At 44.9% G+C, this 21,352-nt stretch overlaps 1 protein-coding gene across 1 annotated transcript in view; it reads left to right on the top strand.

The window, feature by feature from the left end:
• Window positions 1–1,525: 1,525 nt before the first annotated feature.
• RUNX3 (RUNX family transcription factor 3) overlaps window positions 1,526–21,352 on the top strand; it is a 57,585-nt gene continuing 37,758 nt past the window's right edge. The window contains exons 1-3 of the mRNA XM_074934287.1: window positions 1,526–1,786; window positions 4,421–4,577; window positions 11,035–11,139. Coding sequence (XP_074790388.1) covers window positions 1,526–1,786; window positions 4,421–4,577; window positions 11,035–11,139 — 523 coding nt within the window. The remainder of the gene's footprint in view (window positions 1,787–4,420; window positions 4,578–11,034; window positions 11,140–21,352) is intronic.

Genomic DNA, 21,352 nt, shown 5'->3' with positions numbered 1-21,352 from the left:
GCTGCGTCTGGGCTTCAGACACGTCGAGCTGGTGGGGGCCGCCATTTAGCTGCCTAGAAGCCGCGTATTCAGGCGGACATCTAGAAGCACTCTCAGGTTAAGAGCCATGTGTCTCTGCAGCGTGTGAAAGTTTGGGGAGAATCAGGGACAACTGCCGCCTGGGGCGTCCTTGTTGGCTCTTTCGCACTGTGCTCCGTCCCGCAATAGGTGAGGCTGTAAAGCAACGTTTTAATTGGCTCCAGCCACTTAATGAAGCCCCGCTGAATGGAGCGCTCTGTCTATGCGTGTTTTTAATATGCCACCGGTCCGCTAGGTGCGTCCTCCTCCCAGTCTGGGGCTTGGGGGCGGGGCTTCCCGCTGAGATCCCGCCTCCCTCTCCTCCTGGCTCCGCCCCCTCCTCCCCTTGCTTCTATCGCTTTCCCAGGCAACGTGTGCATATGTGGGGGGGGGGGTCCCAGCCCGTCCTGGTCCTCTCCATTGGCGCTCCTCCCCGTCAGTCAGTGGACAGCTCCGCCCCATGGGTGCTTTGAGTAAATAGGGTATCTCAGAGCCTGCTGCGGACACTTTGGGTTGGTGTCAGAGCTCCGCAGGGCTCTCTGGTGACAGGGGGCCGCGTCTGCCATTCAAAACAGCCACCACCACCTGGGAGCCACAGGAGTGGGGGTGGGGGAGCCAAGCTTTGGGGGTCCGGGCACTGGTCAGGATTGGCGCCCCGCACCCAGCGAGGACTGTGTTGGGAACGGGCAGGAGAGGACGTCGGCGCTGTCGCTGGGACCCGCTTGGCATCCCCTCCTGCGCGGGGCCGGGGGGGGCTGGTGGGGGCGCGTCTCCCCCCAGACTGGGTGGCTGGGCCCCCGGGTGTCCGCTCACGCAGCTCCGCGGGCAGGAGTTTGGCTGGAGGAAAGGCCCCGCCAGCGCGCCCCGCTTGGCAAAGCGGCTTCAGCACCAGAGAGGAAGGAAACCTCCCGGGACCCGGCGTGGGCTCCGGCCGGCTGCACGGAGACCGGCCCCCTGCCAAGGGACCCGGGCGCGCCCAGGCTCTGTGTGTGCCCCGAGCCGGCAAAGAGGGGGACTCGCTGCCTGACTCCGGGGCCGGCTGCTGCGGGCAGGGAGGGAGGAGAGAGCCCAGGAGCTCGCCACCCGAGCCCTGCCTCCACGCGACGCCAGCCCGGGGCAGCGCTCTCCGGGGAGAGGCCAAGTGACTGGGGACGGCGCCGGAGCCCACGGGTGACCCTCAGGATCTGGGGTCCCCCTTCGCCCCAGCTGTGACTCGACCTTGTCCCCCGGCTCCTTTGGTCTGCGGGTCCCAGCCCCCGGCCGCGGCGGAGGCGCGTTTCCTGAGCGCCGGTCACACCCCGGCTCCCTGGGCCGCTTCTTCTTTTCCTGCTCTCTGTAAAGCGCTGCCCCGCGAAGCTGCATCGGACCCGGCCGGCCCCCGGCTTGGAGAGGGGCAGCTGTGCGCTCCGGGCGCCTCTCCGCAGCTCCGCGCCCCTCGCTCGCCGGCTCTCTAACGCCCGCTGTTGTGATGCGTATTCCCGTAGACCCCAGCACCAGCAGGCGCTTCACACCTCCCTCCACGGCCTTCCCCTGCGGTAAGATGGGCGAGAACAGCGGGGCGCTGAGCGCGCCGGCGCCGGGCTCCCGAAGTCGGCCCGAGGTGCGCTCGGTGGTGGACGTGCTGGCGGACCACGCGGGCGAGCTGGTGCGGACAGACAGCCCCAACTTCTTGTGCTCGGTGCTGCCTTCACACTGGCGATGCAACAAGACCCTGCCGGTGGCCTTCAAGGTAAGCCAAGGGGCTGGGAGGGGGGGCGGGGGGGGATGTTTCCAGACCAGCCAGATGTGGCTTCTTCCAAAGGGATGAGCTAAAACCCTGTCTGATCCCCCTGTGCAATGGCTGGGGACGGGAGGAGAAGGATGAGAGGCTTTTTTAGTGGGGAGGATATGTGGGGAGAAACTCACCCACGAAAATAAACCTTAATATTGACACCCCAGCTCACCCCCCCCCTTTCATTTTAAATCAGTTCTGCCTTCACTTTCAGTGCGCGTATTTATTTTTAATCAAGCTTTTGCGTTGCCCTGCGGTTATAACATCTCCGATATAACATAGGGTTAGGAGCTCTCAGGGAACTTTGAAGTTTAATGAGAGTAGAGGCTAATTACCTAAGTGGGAGGGGGAAGATCTGCTCTGAAATAATAAAGGGAAGAAGTGAACTGCAGAGACAACTGGGCTACATTAAAGAGCAGCTTCTTTCCTTTCCATGTTGCTTCCTCGTTGCTTTTGTCCCGGTTGTAATTAACTCAGTCAGTTAGGTCCTGTGGGATATTTAAACATTAAACATCGACCGGGTTTCTGTGTCTGGAGGTATAGACTGAACGGAGGAAAAACTATCCGAGGAAGAAAGATCGCAAAAATAAGTGACAGTCACCTTACACAGATCCAGGCGAGCTTTCCCCACGGATCCAAACTAAGAAGCCACACAAGTCTGACAAAGGAAAAAAATATTTTCCCTTCTTCTGGATACATGATCAGGCCAAACAATAAAGGCGAACATAAATCGTTCGCAGTCAACTTGAACGCGAATCCTTTAGGGATTTATGGAGTTTCTCTTCAGTTTCTTAGGAAGAATGGGTGTTAAACTGTAGACACGGGAAAAAACAAACAAACCAGGAACTGAAGGCTGGAATTAATAAAGAAGGACGAAAGTCTTGCAGAGCACTGCTTTACAGCGACTGTAGGCTAGCTAAGGAAAGGCGACAGAGAAAAGTTTCTTTATGGGGGACACATCTGTAAATTTTTTGGCTATGCACACTACACCGAATGTATTGCAAAAAGTAACTGTGTGTGTGTGTGTGTTAGGGAGGTGTGACTAGAAAATGTATCTGATCTGAACGTATGGGGAAGGGAGTTAATATAAAAATGATATAAAGAAACTGAAAACCAAACCCAGCACATTCAGACCGGTGTTGCTGTGTTTCGGGGGCGGAGGGAAGTGATGAATGCTATTTTAAAACTCGAGTTTAATGTCTTTTGCTCAAATGATAGATCTGCAAGAAAGCAGACTGAGCAAGAGCAGTAGATAAACCTAAAGGGGCTTGACACCATTGATGCAGATGATCCTTTAAGAGCACAAACGTTGAGCAAATAAGCCCGGGGAAAGGATCAAAGTAAGAAGATACATTTCAACGAGAGGAGTGTAAATATAACTTTTGAATGTTGTCTCCCCTCTCAAACCAAGAAAAGGCTGAAAACGAAAACAAAAATCCCTGCTTAAAAAAACCCCGATGGTCTTAAAGAGTAGGGAGATCTCTCACTACAAGAGATCTTAAAGGACAAATCTGGAAAGTCGATGGGGAAATACGAGTTCCTTTATTTCTGAGAGTCTCCGTTTTCCAAAATTCTAAAGCTTAAGAGCGGTACATCCAACTCCCCGCCCGCAGCTGAAATCAAAGGAGAACCCTGGTAGGTTTCGATCCAAAGTGGTTAGAGGGAAACTGTCTCTTTGCAGAACAGCAAAAGTGAGCCCTCTTCGCTTGAGGCTTTCAGGATGTTGCAGCCCCTACATTCAATGGCTTTTAAAATATTCTTCAGCTCCAGCGGTTTATTTGAACCCTTTTACAAACAGGTATTTATATAAACTAGCGTGGGGGCAGGAAGACTCCCTTCAGCAATTATTTTGAAACGAATACAGGCCCGGCTGTATGTCGTAGGACTGAGGAGGATAGTTTGTGTTGGCTTCCGTAGCTGTTTAGAATAACAGCTGCACCTGGCCCTTTTAAAGAATGAAATCTTGACAATATTTGCAATGATTCTGTGGAATTGTCTGTTACAGCTGCGTGTGTTGTGGCGTGTATAATCGGGAGCTTAGCTTCTGAAGTGGAAGTTAAAGATGAAATCCTAGAGTCTGTAACTGCGTGACATACCATGAAATTCTTGATGTGTAATTCTCTTCTATTCTCGGGTAGTGCTCTGAGCGATCAGTGCAGGTGGATTATATAGAGATCGATCTCTTACGAGAGAAATCCTACCATTTTTACATAGGCAAAATTTTCACTGAAAATTGTTCGCATTTTAACAATATTTCGACTTTGACTTTAAAAAAAAACCCAACAACCCAGGGATTTCAAAATATACAAATAGGCCAATTAAGAAAACAGGGGGATTATTCAGCTATCAGGACATAATTTGCCAGATTTATTTGGAACTAGAATTTGGAAAGGAACTAGAATTCTTTTGAATTTTCTTAAAGAAATATTTTTCAGTTTAAATTTTTTTAAAAAAAAATATCAGTACTTTTTTCTACTCAGAACGACAATTCCTCATGTTTGGTGGCAGAATGATGAGCCTGCTTTGATCAGCTTAATAATAATATTACGAATAATGAATAGTATAAAATAACCTTGTTGCACTGATCCCTAGGTGGTAGCCCTTGGAGATGTACCTGATGGGACTGTAGTAACGGTCATGGCTGGAAACGATGAGAATTATTCTGCAGAGCTCAGAAATGCCTCCGCAGTCATGAAAAATCAAGTGGCAAGGTTTAATGACCTGAGATTTGTTGGGCGAAGTGGCAGAGGTAGGTAACTGTCACCGACGTAACTGTACGATGCTTTGATTTTAAAGCAACTGCAAATCAGCGTGGAGATGTCTCTGTAGCTGTGGAATGGCCTCCTAAAGCGTGGGGGGGAGGGGAAATAATTGATAACTGTGTGTGATTTCATGAGAGGCACCACAATTGCCAGCTTTTGAAATGAGTGATGCGGGACTTGATCATGCTTCCGATGAAGTCAATGGAGGTTTTGCCACTGCTTTCAATGGAATCAGAGTTGGGCCCATTCAATTATTATTAGGGTCAGTAAACGCTGGATTCCACTGGCTTGCATTACAGCTATTCTTTTGGGCTTTACCTACATTTATGCACAAACGTCATAAGTGAAGAGGGAAAATAATCTATTTTTAACATACAAAGCTGTTGATTATTGTAACCTAAATCTGCTCTCTTTTGTCTCTCACCCTTTCACACTAAAATTGCACAAAAAGACACGTATCCGTTTTTACAGACTGCAGGCCTGATGCAAAGCCCATTAAAATCTATGAAAAGATCCCCATTGGATTAATCCCTAAATGGATAGCAGCATAAAGGTCCAAATGTCTCTTCAGTACCACTTTAAACAGTCACTTAAACTACATCTGTTCAGGATTTATAAGAAGGGAAGTAAATATTTTCAGTGACTGGACATCGTCAGCACAAGCTTATAACTATTACTAGTGTTTGTAGACGGAGAGATTGAAGTGTGACTAATACTATTCCCCTACCCGACCCTCACCCCTCAGAGAAAAAGAAGTTATGAGTAAAATATATCATTGACTATTATAATCCATTTACGGTCCTTCCAGGTTAAATGCTACACTTATTAGGAGACGAGTTAAACAAAAAAAGATTTGAAACTCTTTTGTGAGAAGAAATTCCAGAGTGAAGTATATACCTTGACATAGTGTCATATTCTAAAGGTGTGAGACTAAACTAATTTGTTAAATTGAATAGTTATAGGACATTAAAGCAAGACAAGTTCAAATTAGAAATAAGGCACAACTTTTTAACTGGGAGGGTGATTTACCATTGGAACAAACTACGAAGGGAAGTCTTCAGAGCAAGACTGCATAGAAGATATACTTTAGTCCAGCATGTTATTAGTCTTAATGCAGGACTAATGGGATATTCTATGGCCTGTGATATACAAAAGGTGAAACTAGATGATCTAATGATCCCTTCTGGTCTTAAAAAGCTATGACATGATAATTTAACCTTAAACGAATCATAATGCAGCAGACGTACAAGCCAACTTTTCAAAACAACCATCAATGAAATGACATTGTGCTATATCACTATCTACAGTTCTACTGTGAATCCCCTTATCTATACTGCAGGCCAGACAACTTTTGAAGGCAAGTATTATATCCCTTACTGTCATGCATTATTCATAACAGCCATATTTGACATCAAATTTTAAAATTTCATCACTGCAGATTTAAGCAGTTCGTTCTTCTCAAAAAGTTAAACCCAATATTTTAGTGGCAGTGTTTTCTCTAACTTTTCAAATGAATACATACAAATGTCAAAGATAGTTTGACTTCTTGGCATTAATTAAAACCACTGATGTTAAAAATTATTTGCATGTAATAATTGTTTACTTGTTACTCTTTATGAAACCTGAATAGTTTACATTCTTTCAGACATTTCCGTTTTCCTGTTGGCTCCTTTTCCAAGTTGCAGATTTTCTTTAAAACTCTCCACTTAACTGGTTGCAGGTTGATGGATGGAAAATGTTTTTCTTTTATGAAAACAGCTTTCATTTCTGTAGTCAATTATTCTCTGAGGCACTCTCTTTTTTCCATCTTTCTTGCACAAATTTCCAACCCAAATGAGTAAATGGTGGATTCTCTGTAACTTGAAGTTTTTAAAATAAAGGTTTGAGGACTTCAGTAGCTCAGCCAGAGGTTAGGGGCCTATTACAGGAGCGAGTGGGTGAGGTTCTGTGGCCTGGGATGTGCATGAGGTCAGACTGGAGAATCCTTCTTGCCCTATGAATCTAACCCAATCTCAGCCTGACTCTTGAATTCATTATTAACTTTCCTCCCCTGGGTCCCCATGTTCATGCTCGGAAACATCAGGAGTTCACTGTCTCTTGAAATCACTTAGGTGTACAGTCTGTCTCCCAAATCATGGACGTGATCAAAGCCCATGAAAATCAGTGGAAAGACACCCACTGGCTTCAATGGGCTTTGGATCAGGCCCCATGTGCACTTATGACTTAGGCCTATGTCAAGACTGGACCCTAACATATTCATCTTGTGCTGAATAATGGGGACAATCCTGCTTTCCTTGAGCAGCAAGGAAGTCAATAGGAGTTTGGGGGGCAAGAATGCACAACCTGGGCCCAATGGTCCAAATTCTTCTCTCTTCGATCTAAAATAACTCAGCTGAGCTCAATGGAGTTACTTGGAATCTGCACTGGAATGTGTGTCTGTTTTCCAATTTATCTATACATCACTTATCTGTAGGTATGTGAAAGTACCTACGTACATGCTTAACTTTAAACATGCGGCTAAAATTGAGCACCATGCTTAAGCGCTTTCCTGAATAGCGAGGCTGAAAGCAGAATTTGGCCAAATATCTTTTTTAAAAAATTAGTGATAGAAATGATTTCCGTCAGGTTTCTGCTTTCTCTGTCACACATTGCTTCCTCCTTTTTGAGCTTTTAAATCTCTAAGAGGGCCAGATTCTGCACTTGTCTACACCAATAGAAATCTGGAGTGTTGTACATGAGCCGAATTTGGGCCTCTGATTCATATATATTTCCATATCAGCTATATATAGATGCATAAATTGTATGTGTAAAACCCGATTAGAATCTACTCCAAGATCTCATCATACTAGATTCTGGTATATTATTATTGTTATTAAGGTAACACTGATAGGCACCAACTGAGATCGGTGCCCCATTATTCCATGAGCTGCACAAACACATAGCAAGAAAAAGTCCCTGCCCCAAAGAGTTTACAGTCATAGACGAGACAAAGAGTGGGCGGGGGGGAGAAAAATATTCTTAGCCCCATTTTACAGATGGAGAACAGAGGTACAGAGAGATTGAATGACTTGCACAAAGACCCATTGAACATTATCTTGCTCTGGGAGCGGCCCCATTGAAATCAGTAGAACTCCTTATGGAGTAAGGTACTATTCAATGTGAGTAAGAGCGTTTGGAATCTGGCCCATAATTAGCAATTTGCCCAAAATAGGAAGCTTGGGACTTGAACTGAGGCTTTCTTATGCAGTCAGACTGCCTAGAATGATTGATGTGCATAATGGTGTGTTTGGGGAGGGAGATGGGTTGAAATTACTCAAGTTGTACTTGTTCTAGTCTGTCACCAAAGAAGGATGGCAATGAGTACATTGATGCTGAGTAATAATAATAATAATAATAATTTGCACTGTATAATGCAATTAATCTGAGGATTGCTACTGTGCTTTAGAAACACTAAGCATCACATATTGTTATAAGAAGAATACAGGTTGCTCCCACTGAAGACAATGCCCCCAGTGAGGGAGGAAAGTGTTATTATGAACCCTGTGTTACAGAGAGTGAAACTGAAATTCAGAGAAGTCAAGTAATTTGCGTAAAATAGGCAGAGCAGGGAATAGAACCCAGGGTTTAAATCTCCTAAATGTCCAGGCTATGCATTAGACCAGACTGATAATCTGAACGTTATTTTTCATGTATTTGTGCTAAGCTTCGTAACAAATAATGTACTGGAAGACTTTTTCCTCCTGTTCTGTTTGCGAATTGCACGCAAACAGACAGAAATTGTCTCTAATCGTATTGCCTATATTTGAACTTGCTCTATGAATAAATTCTGCTAATAATTCCTGATCTGTAAATTGTTTCACTGAGAATATTTTGCTATGGGATGTTCTCACTGTGTTGGCTAGTTCTGATTGGATGCAAAGGTCACGTCACGTTATTTGTGTTTCCTAGCCTGCATAAATGGAACTCTTAAACATAGGATGTGAGTGCAAATACTTTGCATTTGATACTGAAATTTACTTTGGGGAAAATTCACCTCTATCCAGAAAGCCACTACAAGGTATTTGCTCCATTTAAGTCCTAATCTGAGATCTTAAACTCTGTGCTGGCTCTCTGCATCAAGGTGAATGTCACCCTTTACATGAATATTCTCTAGTATCCATTTAAAATTAGCCATTTTCCATTATCCTGCAAGGAAATATTTTCAGTAGAACAGATGTTGGAACGTTAACCCACGGGGAGAGACTCCATCTTTTTAAATTTCTATTTGATTTTAGATGAATAAATTATTTAATTGTAATGTTTGTTTTTGTCACTGGTGTCCGGGGTGCATAAAGTTTTTGGATAGGGCATCCCTTTAAAATGATTGTAGACATCTAAAAAATGATATTGGAATGATTTTTTTTCTGTACAGTGTTTGCTCAGCTATAGTTAATGACAACCAGTGAAAACGTGAGTGTGGGTGTGTGTGTGTAATGAATGCACAAGGACCTAAGGGCAGTAAAATGGGATTTGTCCAGACGAGATATATGGTAGCAAAAATGCTTTGTGGCTGGTAGTCAAGGTGAAACAGCTACAAACTCATAACACAAGCAGTCCAGAGAGCTGGCAAGAGTAGTGTCCATTATAAGAATGGTTTTGTTAAATCCTGCATTCATGCTAGACAGTGAGTCTGGTGATAATATCAATGAGCCAACACTGGTGCTGAGCATAGTCCAATCCAGAAGGGCAGCTGTGATCTAATGGTTAGGGCGTAGGGCCTGGAATCAGGACTCCTGGTTTTCTCTTCCAAGCTCTGAGAGAATATAGTCTAGCAGTCAGAGAAGGCAGTCGGGAGGCAAGATTCTTGGAGACACATCTTCAGCTGGTGTCAGCTATGGCAGTTCCCACCCGCTGAGGATCTGTCCCTTGGGTTGTATTCTTGGTTGTAGAGAAGAGTATTGTCTAGTGGTTGGAATGATGGGGGAGGAGTTTGGAGACCTCATTTCCATTCCTGGCTCTGCTGTTGATGAGTCACCCCGTGACCTTGGCCAAGTCATTTAGCTTCTCTGTGTCTCTGTTTCCCCCTCGGCAAAACAAGGATAAGGATAGCGCCCCCCTTGGCAAAGTTCTTTCAGAGCTCTGGGTGAAACAAAGTGTGTCTATATCAGTGCGAAATATTGCTACTGCATTATTAACAAAGACACAGACGCTCCTCGGGCCGTTTCACATTGTCCCTATCTAAAAATAAACGCTATTAACTTGAAAAATGTAATTTAACCCCTCATCCCTAAGACTGGTATTTTAAATCATTTTTCTGTCAGCTTGTCTCTTGATCTAGGTCCCTCACCCCAGTACAGCTTAGTGCTGTACAGACAAGTAAGCAAATGAGTACAAGCCCACAGTCTGAATAAGGCAGATCTTCAGAGCCTCAAAGCCTCATTGGTCTGCTTTTGGTTTTGCAAAACTGAAAGCAAGGGGCATTGGTCTGGATCCTGTTTCCTTCTTATCTTTGCTCCCAAAGTTCGGGGCCATTCAGATGCAAGGTTCAGCTCTTTCGGCCCCTGTCTCCAGATAATGAGGCGAAGAACGACAACAGAACAAAGAAGGGAGGGAGGGTGGGGAAGAACAGAAAACAAGAGGCAAGAGAGGTCTGCTCAGAGAAGGACGTTCGTGACAGTAAATTAAAAAAGAATCAGGGCTTCATCATGCAAATATTGACTACTGGGTGCAGTGCCAATGAAGTTAATAGAATTACACATGGTAGTAAGTACTACTCTTGGTAGTAAGTGTTTGCACAATCAGGTCTTTACTATCTATCTATCTATCTATCTATCTATCTATCCTTATCATCCAAATGTATGTATCTAGTATTTGAAAAATACTTTATTTTTATGGGCCCAATTCTGGAACCCTGACTCATGCTGAGAAGTTTGCTCATGCCCTGAGCTCTTTCTGGGACCGGTGGCACGAACAATGGTTGCACAGTTGGGCCCTCGGTGCCCAGCCACTGGGGAGTCGAGAGCTCCAGGTCTGCGAGTAATGACGGGAAGTGAGCTGACAGCATTGGGTTTCGAGGATTACATATGCATGGGGAGGAGGAAATGCCCTGGCACATGGGAAGAAGGAAGCTGTTCTAGGTAGAGGGGGAAAATAATGTACAATGTTATAATGCACCAAAGAGGGCTCTGGCTTTGATTCTGAAATGGGCCCAGGTCTCTCAGTGGGAGGTTTGCCATTGACTCCAGTGGGACCAGGGCCAATTTCTTAGCACCTGCCAGCAACAAAGGGAGCCTCGCAAATTTAAATATATGAATCCCTTAGTTTCATTTGTACAGCAGCATTTGCGGCTTCATGATCATTTCTGAAATCCGGGCCTAGGCTTTCCAGGCCTAAGAACGCACTCTGCTTACTGAAGAAATCAACCCAGGTGCATTGCCTCTCCTCTTTTTCTCTCTCCCCCTTTAGGAAAAAGCTTTACATTGACGATCACAGTGTTCACAAACCCCACACAAGTCGCTACCTATCACCGAGCCATTAAAGTGACTGTGGATGGACCCCGGGAGCCAAGAAGTAAGTTATGTATTTTATTTGGAAGTGGGTGAGTAGGAGTGTGTGTGTGGACCAGGCTGACATTACCGCGTATATGTGTGTGAAAGATGCTTCCTTGCCAGTGCACAGCCCAGTCAGGTGGTTACGGTGCAGGTTGGCACAAAGTGCTGGCCTTTTTATTGGTTAAAGTGCCTGCCAGTGCTGGCATGTCATGAGAGCGCTCGTAAGAGAGGATGATTTGCAGCATGTGCAGGGTTTCTTTGGGATGGTGAATGCTGTAAGCACACACTGAATATGTGTGTTGAAAGCTGCCTGTGTACAACCCTGTGTGCTTACTCAAGTAGCACTATGAATCTGATTGGTGGGATATGGTTTTACTGCTCCGTCCCTGATAGCCATCGGGATGCAGGCAAATGCTGTCGGCTTAAAAAATAACCACTGGCTCAAATCCTGAGCAGTGCAGAGCATCTGCCAGTCTCATTGAAGTCAATGGTGCCCACCGCCACTTAGTAGTCGGACCCTAAGCAAGTCCATTTCTTTACGTGTTTTTCTGAGATTATTAAAACAGAAAGGGCTTTATAAGTCCCGTTTCCTTTTCATGGTTCATTTTCTCTATGCATTTCTCTCCATCAGAGTCATGCAAAGCACTGAAGCCAGTTGCCCTCTTTCGTTCCCAGTCAGTTTCACTTTCAGGTTCCCAGCACTGCAGCGTTTGGTTGGCATGTGCTGTCCGTTTGTTTCAAACTCTCCGCACTGCTCAGTCATGGAACCACCTTTGTTGCTTTTAGGTTTTGTTTTGATCAAATGTAAATTCTGGACAGAGCTGAGTTGAGGGCATCTCAAATTTGCCTGCCCCATGTGACTTGAACCGAGCTGGTTTGGGCCTTCCCAGATTTGCATGGCTGCTCCGCTGGATTTAGGAGCGCCAGGAAAGTCCTCTGCGTTAATCAGTTGGAAGAATTCTTCCAGCATTATTATTTATTTGTACTGCAGTAGCACCAAGGAGCCCCAGTCATGAACCGTGTGTGCAGAGGTGATGCGTGTGTGTGTGTGTTTGGGGGTGTCATGTGCTTCCCCACCCCCGATTTGTTAGTTGGCTTGTACTGAGCATGCTCACACGGACTGAGCATGCTTAGTAATATCTGCTGAAGCCACTGCCCTCACTCTGCCCTCCCCCTCCCCCACGGGTTGTCTCTGGCTGAATAACGCTATATAGGAGCATAACCCCCTCCCCACCATTTACTTTGCATCACTTCTCGTATTTGCAGATCAAGCCCTTTCTTCCGCTCCTTAGCTCCCAGTTGCCGTCTTTCTGCTTTCTGCCTGGCAATGAACTGGAATGCTTTGCCCAGACCTTACATTCCTTTATTGAGGATTACACAGTGCTACCCTCCTGGACTATAAGGCAGAATTTGTTCTCTTTGGCTGTAGAGCTGTCAGTGTCAAGATTAAAGGGGAACATTTTGATCCTTCTAAATATGCTTTAGAAAATATTTTCTGTTGATGCTGTGGCCATATGTTCCTCTTAATGCCAGACCAGGATCAGAGCGTAACAAGCATCAGGGCTCTGTGTGAAATGGTTTGACTTGGTTTAATTTTTGTATGTGTGTGGGCGGGGGCGTTGGTGGTGTTTTTAAAAAATTTTGGACAAGAGCACAGAGGTTTTGAATGTTGGGGCTGGCTTGATGTGGTAGTTATTGTTTGAAATGGTCAGAGGCCAGGGGATGCAATTTTTTTAAGCAACAATGGGGTTTTTTCCTATTACAGTAGTGCTCGAGCTGAAGTTGGGGCCCTGTTGTGTCTGGCGATGTACATATACATAGTAAGAAACAGCCCCGGCCTGAACAATTTGTAATATAAATAGACAAAAGGTGGGAGAGGAGTTTGGATAAGGTCATCGTCAGGTTCAGAACCTAGGTCTTCTGACAAGCCATTCCCTGTACCACGTTCCCTCTCTAACAAAAGCTTTCATAGTTCATATTTTTACAATTTGGTTTTCTTTGATTGACTTCTCCAATAATCAGCACTTGCCAACAATCAAACTGAATCATTTCCACTCTTCCTTTGAATTTCAATATGGAGAATTTACATTAAAGATTCTTAATGGTCTGAAGGTAACTTTGTGGTGTGTGGGCTAAGATTTCCTAACCGGCTGGGTTACTGTGGGCTTCAGCCAGAAGCAACCTCTCTCCTTGGTTTGTTTGTGTGCGTACATTGCAGTTACTTTGCTGTAAAACTGATGACTTGTTGTCATGCTCCTCCTCTATGGGAGGTCGTGTCTAGTGAGTAGAATCATGGTTGGGGACTCAGAAGACCCGAGTTCTATTCCTGGTTTTGATGCTGGGTGACCTTGGGCAAGTCACTTCACCTCTTTATGCCTCAGTTTCCCCCCTATAGAATGAGGATAATGATATTGACCTCTTTTGTGAAGCAGTTTGAGATGTATTGATTAGAGCTTAGTATTCTTCTTCTTATTAATCCCCTGTTTCTGGCCATTAGCTGATCACTGCAAGGGTAGCAATGGTCTCCCCACACCCGCCCCATCTCCAGCATTATACAGTTGGCAGAAAGCTTTGTCTTTGTCTTTTGCAGCACCAGGCGTCAGCCAGTGGTGGAAGCGGGGTTACAGGGCTGGGAAGGCCATTGGGCCAGCTGGGTATGGAAAGAAAGCCATCTTTAGCACTAAAAGAATCAGCCATTTGTATCATCTTCTGAGATGGAGAGAGGTCCACATGCAGATGTTTTTGTAGGGTTTTCAACCAGAAATACACCCCAGCCCCTGTATACAACATCATCACCAGCCTGCAGGAATGGGTGTGGAGTACCTCTGAGGCCACGCATATAGGCTGGGACTGAGGTTTTGATTTTTCTTCATCCCCAACCCCCATGTCTTTTGAACATTGAGCTTTGTCCTGGTCTCTGCACCTGTATCCTCAAGCATCTCTTTTAACTAGAGATGTGGTCAGATCCCAACCCCAGATCAGAACATCCCTGCATTTTAAGGAGAGGAATCTGCATCCAGGGGATTTCATGGAAAATTGTGAAAGTGTTTTTGTTCCAATTTGGAATGTAAACACGTTTTGAAATGTCAGAATTTCCAGCAGAACTGAAATTCCGTGTTTCAGCCAGCTCTAATATGTACATATGCTCCTATGACAGGTTTCAGAGTAGCAGCCGTGTTAGTCTGTATTTGCAAAAAGAAAAGGAGTACTTGTGGCACTTTAGAGACTAACCAATTTATTTGAGCATAAGCTTTTGTGAGCTACAGCATCCGATGAAGTGAGCTGTAGCTCACGAAAGCTTGTGCTCAAATAAATTGGTTAGTCTCTAAGGTGCCACAAGTCCTCCTTTTCTATATGCTCCTATATCTACATTAGGTTAGACCAAAACCCGGGAGCTGCGGGTTGGGCTGGAAGTTGAAATCTGGCTTGCGGGGTGAATGTTGCAACGGACGTATCTTCATCTGCTCTTTACCTGTTTAAATCCCGTAAGAACAAAAGAGTCAGGGCGATGTATTCAAGTCATCAAGGCTCTCATTTTCAGAGGGACCTTTATCTGGTCCCTAATTTTGCACAAATGGCAGGCACAAATAACAAGAGAATGTAGTAACTGATCTAATGAGATGCAGCCAGGAAGTTGGATTGGGCAAATCTCTCGTTTGCTCCTGCAGTTTTCCCCACCAATCAGTCCTGTGTGCAAAAGTGTGTGCGGGAAATGTGATGGGGTGGGTTTTGAAAAAGAGGCCATTCAACGAACGTGATGGGAGCTTTTACAGCATGTACCCTCCCTCAGCATGCCAGATCATGTGCTGTTTGCAACGGGAAAGAGTTACTCTGAAATGCTGAGGTTGTTTTCTTTTTCATTTATTACTTTTATTACTGCGCTAAAATTTGTTGTGGGTTAGATCTGGAAATAACATTTCTTAAGCTGACACCTGAAGTTCTAAACAAATTGCACTTCAAGTGCCAAGTGTTGACATGCTTGTTCAAACAGGAAGTAATAAAATATTTGAACTTCCTGTGGAATTTCCTTTTTTGTTTTTTTCTTTGCAAGCTCTTTATTTAGAGAGAGCCCAAACGTCGGTAAACTGCAGCTCTTGTGCAGAACTTTGAATATCCACAGCAGCTAGCAACCCACGGGAGGCAGAAAACTGAAAAATCCATAGTCTGAAGCTGTTTAGTAACATCAAATTCAACCCTGGAGTAAATTGGTACATCTACTATTGACAGTCCTGTTCACTGTACCTGCTTAAATCGGTGCTGAATTTGGCCCATAATATTGTTCTTAAACCAATCGCTTTGAAACCTTGCAGGGACTGGGCGTTGATAGTGATGGTAATGGTATAAAAACCTAGAGAGATGTTACGATTAGATAGCGGGAGAGGCAGTGAATTGTTTAATTTACCCTGCAAAACATAATGCCGAAATGTGAAAGCGGCCGTTACCCTGAATTTTGCAAGCGTGTGTCTGAAATGTACCAGGGCAGTTCCTCATTCTTCATGTGCCATTCATGGCACTGTTTAGCTGGCCTGTAAACTATTTCAGGCTGGGGAAAATGTCGCCATCTCGCAACCTGGTGTCACAACATGCATTTTTGGCGTCGTGTGATCACATGGTGTCATGAAGAATCATGACTGGGCAGAAAAAACGTCCCGTTTAGATTTTTTTTTTTTTTTCAGTTGAAAATTCTATTCTTAGGGAAACTCCTTCCTCCTGGTATGAGTTAGACGACCCATGTGTCAGTGACTTTTTTGTTTGTGTTTGTTTGGGAGCAGCTGAGACGTTTGACTTTTTTTTACTTTTGTCAAATGTCATCAGAATTGCCAACTACCACCCAAACACTCCAAGTGGGGAGGGGCGGGTCACATTAAGAACAGTTCACACTGCAGCAGGAGGCTGGAGCAAACTCCCCCCAAAAGCCACCAGCTGATCCCACTTCTGAGCAACCAAAACCCTCCCTCCTCACCTGGCACAGCTCCCTTCAGCATCCACTGCCAGCCCCACAGATGTTAAACATCTGTAGGTTAGCTCTTCTCCAAGAGGCAAGCAAAGTTGCTTCCTTGGGGCCGGGTACGTGCAAGGGCCTTGTGAATGAATACTTGATTTTCCCTTTGGGGATATGGAGATGATTAAGCCCTGCCCTCTTTCCTTATTGTCTTATAGTGTGAGACACTGGCCTTCAGACTGGATTCAGCAATGTGAGGGTACCCCCTAATCCCACTTCACCCGAGCCATGAGTCATCGGCCTGAAGCATAGGCTGTAGGTGGAGCTTTACATACAACGGGTGCTTACGCTGTCACCTGTGTAACCCACTTCAATTCACCAGGGTTACATGGCTATAACTGAAGGCAGAAAAGGGGCCCACATCTAATCCTCACAGCCTGCCCTTTGTGGTAGATGAGTACCATCACCCCCCTTTTAGGGGGGCAGAAACTGAAAACCAGCTTCCCGCTCTGAGTTACGCATGCTCAACCCCAACTGACTTCAGTGGGCATGCACATGTGTCACCAAGCTTGGCCTGGTGACGTTAAGTGATTTGCTCAAGGTCACACAGGAAGTCGGTTTCAGAGCAGGATTAGCGTCTAGTGCTTTAGTCTCCCACTTCCTTTCCACTAGCCTCCACTGTTCTTGAGAACTCTGCCCCTGAGCTATAAGAGTTGGTGCAGCCTTTCCACAGCACCATGGTTGTTGGTGGTTATTATTTACCAACACTGCAGTAGTGCCTACAGCCCTGTCCAAAGTCCCGGTCCAATTGTACATACACCGTATAAGCGATAGCTCCTGCCCTGAAGCGTTTACAATCTAAATAGACATGGCAGAGAAAGGAGGGGAGAAAGTAAGTGTTATTATTCCCATTTTACAGGTGAGGCACTGTGATGCAGAGAGATTAAATGACTTGCCCTGGGTCACAAAAGAACCAATAATTTAACAACTAGAGCTGGCTGGAAAATGGAAATTCCATTCGGCAGGAAATGCCGACATTTCAGAATCTGTTTTTGTTCCGAGTTGGAGTGAAAAGCTGACATTTCCTGTGGAATGAAAGTTAAAAAAAAAAAAAAGCCAATTTGGACCTTTTTTTAATAGTGGCAAATCATGCTGAATCATTCTAATATTAAATATAGTATACGTAAATATCCTGTCATCTTAATATTGGGATATAATTTAAAAGTCTAACCAAAATGAGAAATGAAATGTTTTGACTTTATATACAAAAAATTTCAACGTTATCGAACCGGGAAAGCTGGAATGATTCATTTTGACCTTTTCCCATCAAAAATTCCATTTTCTGACAGAAAACTGTTCCCCTGAAAATTTTTCAGCTCTATTTCTATTTCTATGAAATTCAATAAGGACAAATGCAAAGTACTCCACTTAGGAAGGAACAATCAGTTGCACACATACAAACTGGGCAATGACTGCCTAGGAAGGCGTACTGCAGAAAGGGATCTGGGGGTCATAGTGGATCACAAGCTAAATATGAGTCAACAGTGTAACGCTGTTGCAAAAAAAGCAAACATCATTCTGGGATGTATTAGCAGGAGTATTGTAAGCAAGACACAAGAAGTAATTCTTCCGCTCTAGTCCGCGCTGATTAGGCCTCAACTGGAGTATTTCAGGAAAGATGTGGACAAATTGGAGAAAGTCCAGAGATGAGCAACAAAAATGATTAAAGGTCTAGAAAACATGACCTACGAGCGAAGACTGAAAAAATTGGGTTTGTTTAGTCTAGAGAAGAGAAGACTGAGAGGGGACATGAGAACAGTTTCCAAGTACATAAAAGGTTGTTACAAGGAGGAGGGAGAAAAATTGTTCTTCTTAAATTCAGAGGATAGGACAAGAAGCAATGGGCTTAAATTGCAGCAAGGGTGGTTTAGGTTGGACATTAGGAAAAACTTCCTCCCTGCCAGAGTGGTTAAACACTGGAATAAATTGCCTAGGGAGGTGGTGGAATCTCCATCATGGGGGATTTTTAAGAGCAGGTTGGACAAACACCTGTCAGCGATGGTCTAGATAATACTTAGTCCTGCCTTGAGTGCAGGGGACTGGACTAGATGACCTCCCAAGGTCCCTTCCAGTTCTATGATTCTATATGATTTACCACGGTTAGGTAGCTGTCCGTCATGCTGATCAACATTGTCTCATTGTTTCCCTGTGCTTCCCCATCTGTCGGTATCCACCTTTTGTCTCCTGCCTTATATTTTGGTTGTAAGCTCTTTGGGGCAGAGCCTGTCTTTGTGTTCTTTGCCTGTTCAGCGCCTAGCATCATGGAGTCCTGTTCCATGACGGGCTCCTAGGCAATACGATCATACGAATGAATGCTAATCATAACCATTAATGGAGCCCATCGAACCCAGCTCTCCCAGAGACCGGCCCAGTGTCTTATCACAAGACCATCCTTCCTCCCGAAAGGGGCTGGTAAAGAAACCCCGAGGAAGATTGACTTTTCCAGCCCTGAAAGGAGAACTTGAACAGGGACAAAGGGATTTGCCAAAGGTTTCTTCTGGGAAGTAGAAATGCAATGCAGCCGGTGCCTGTGTGATCTGATCATTGCTCCAGAGGAACAGGAGCAGGCAATGTTCAAAGCCTTCCCTATTTGCATCGTGAGGGCTAAGACAGCTCCAAGCGTCAAGCCTGTTTCTAATGTTTACAGTCACAGTTGGAAAACCTGTTTAAAATAGATGTTCTCCCTCCAGCCAAAAACCCGAGTAGACAAGCAAGCAGGCTACTGTAATGAGAAATGCACAAAAATGGCCCAGCCTATATATTCATCCCAGGGAAGACTCTGTGTGATCCATTGCTCATTCTAGGCTAATGTCGTCTGAGTGGCCATAATGTTATTTTAATGCATGAAGTTCATTTCTTTTCATTTAGTGGTTTGCTTTTCTGTTACTTATTAATTCTGGTCCAAAGGTAAAGGATTAAATGATATAAGAGGAAAATATGAAATCCTTCCAGCTCAGAATTCTGCTCCTGTAGAAGGATCTTTCCTCTAACACCCCAGACTTCCAGCAGGTCTGTTGTAAAGTCCACAGGTCACGACTTCATTTATACCTACTGTGGGGCTATTAATAATCAGACATGTTGAAAGATGAAATGATTTCTGTCAATGTTGCAATACGTTTCCTTTGCAAATTCAATATTCATGATTACTTAATGAATTAATTAATATTGTGCCACTTTCCTTGTCCACTGGAACACTGGCAGGAATGAACTCTCTCTTATTATGAACAAATAATGCATAGTAATGGCTATTTGTGTAAAATGGGCCTGATTCAGTGATGATATTTTGCAGCTCCCGCTGATTTAATATGTGCATGTAATACACCGACTTCGTGCTTGCGGTCATGTTTCTGTTAATGGCTTGTGATGGCCACTCTAATAGCCTGAGTCTTACATCACGGGCAGCTCCTGGCGTACAGGCCTGAGTAACATGTTGGGTTTTTCAGTCATGACATGATCTATGGAAAAGCTATTTTTAGAAGTTTGTGAAATTATTATTAGTTTCTCCCTTCTTCCACTAGTATGTTTGGATTCAGGTGGCTTAAGGCACTCTCTGTGGGTCAAGCTTTAGAACACTGTGAGGGGATTACAGAGCTATTCTGCTGACTCACCCTGGCAGCTGGATTAGATGGGTCACTTTAGCTCTGACTCAGGGCTATAGAAGGCAGAGAGGAACTCCGAGAGAGAGAGCTACAGGGGTAGGAAATCCAGCTGGGAAAAGCCCCTTTATGTTTGTGAATCAGCCCTGATTAGGACTTTGTTACTTCAATACCTATCTGTATGGCAGGGGGAAGGGATCGGAGTGGGAACTCTGCTTAGCCAAGGCAGCCTAGCCCTGCAGATGGATGGATATAGCACATAGCACCATAAACTTCTTAAATACCTTAAATATCAGCACTCGCTTGGGATGGTCTACATAACTAGTTTGTGGCTTTGCCATCCCAAACCCATACCGATTAAAACCCTTTATATCACACCACCCCATCCTGCCGTATATTTATATCAAAGGCAGGCACGCCTCATTTCTTGCTGCCCACGCGCTCTGTATCTTATCTTATCTATCTCGGTTCTCATACCACACCCATTGTCATGAAATCTGAACACCTCACTGAGGTTTCTAGCTCCTTCTCTTTTGCCCATTCTTGCACATCTAAGGGCAGAATCCAGCCTGATACCGAAGGAGATTCAGGAACTGGTGTAAAGGTCTCTTTTTAAAAAGAGCTATTGAAAGGTGTATTTTTTCTTTAAAAATTCTGCATGGTCCAGACTCTCCGAGTGGGAAGCTCAGCCCTTAAAGGCACCGTCCCCAAAACAACATGGCCATTCCACTTTTCTAAAGAATATTCTTATCTGAGTCTTATACAGCAGTGATCCTCCATGAGCCACATTAGGAGGGGGAACCATCCTGGGACTTATGTGGCTGCAAAGGGTTCTGGGATTTGGGTCACCGAAAGAAAGGCTTGGGAGATTTTTGGGTGCTGTAAAGTGGGGGGTGTGGGTCGCATTGTACACAGCTGATTGAAACAGTCCTTGTATATTGTAAAGCACCCAGTGTGAGGTTAACTACACGATTAGGTGAGAGGAAAAGCTTCAAAGCACAAATTCACCTGACCAATACATCATACAGAACGTTCTGGAGTAGGGGGATGTTTAGAGCCAGAGATGCTGGTTGGTCTTTTGAATAGACATGAACCACGAAGTTTAGGGATGTTTGTATCCTGTTTTGGTTCCAGCTCCTACAAGGACAGTGCTTAATTTGTGCCAGGGCTGAGTCCCGGCACTTGTAGGTTTGGCTTTCATTACAAATGAAGCACTGCATAAACATCCGTGTTGGTGTAAATCAGGCTAGCACTGTTGGCCTCATTAGATTTACACCAACTGAGGAACTGGCCTGTAGAAGTGAGGTGAGAAGTTTGGACTTGGAGCTGCCTGGGAGCTGGGGGGAGGGGTTGGAGAAGAGCTTCATCCCTCTAAGTACTTGGTAGAGCTTTGATAGTGATGCACATAATTATCCGTTTTATTGAGCATGTGTCCACCCAGCACCCACTAATCTCCTGCTCCAGGACTCAGCATGAAACCTGGGAGAATTTTTCTGGGAAGCCCTAACAGGTTCTTAAGCCATGCCCATCTGCCTGCTGCAATTTTCACAGCTTCGCTGTCTCTTTGTGCAGGATTAGAACCCACGATTTTTGCAGCTCCAGGCTAGGCTGACAGGCCACCCGCCCTTCTTTGA

Source organism: Natator depressus, chromosome 19 (assembly GCF_965152275.1).
Source record: "Natator depressus isolate rNatDep1 chromosome 19, rNatDep2.hap1, whole genome shotgun sequence".
In the NCBI taxonomy this organism is placed as follows: domain Eukaryota; kingdom Metazoa; phylum Chordata; order Testudines; family Cheloniidae; genus Natator; species Natator depressus.
The sequence above is the reverse complement of the archived record's forward strand: the minus strand, read 5'-3'. Positions and strand labels throughout refer to the sequence as shown.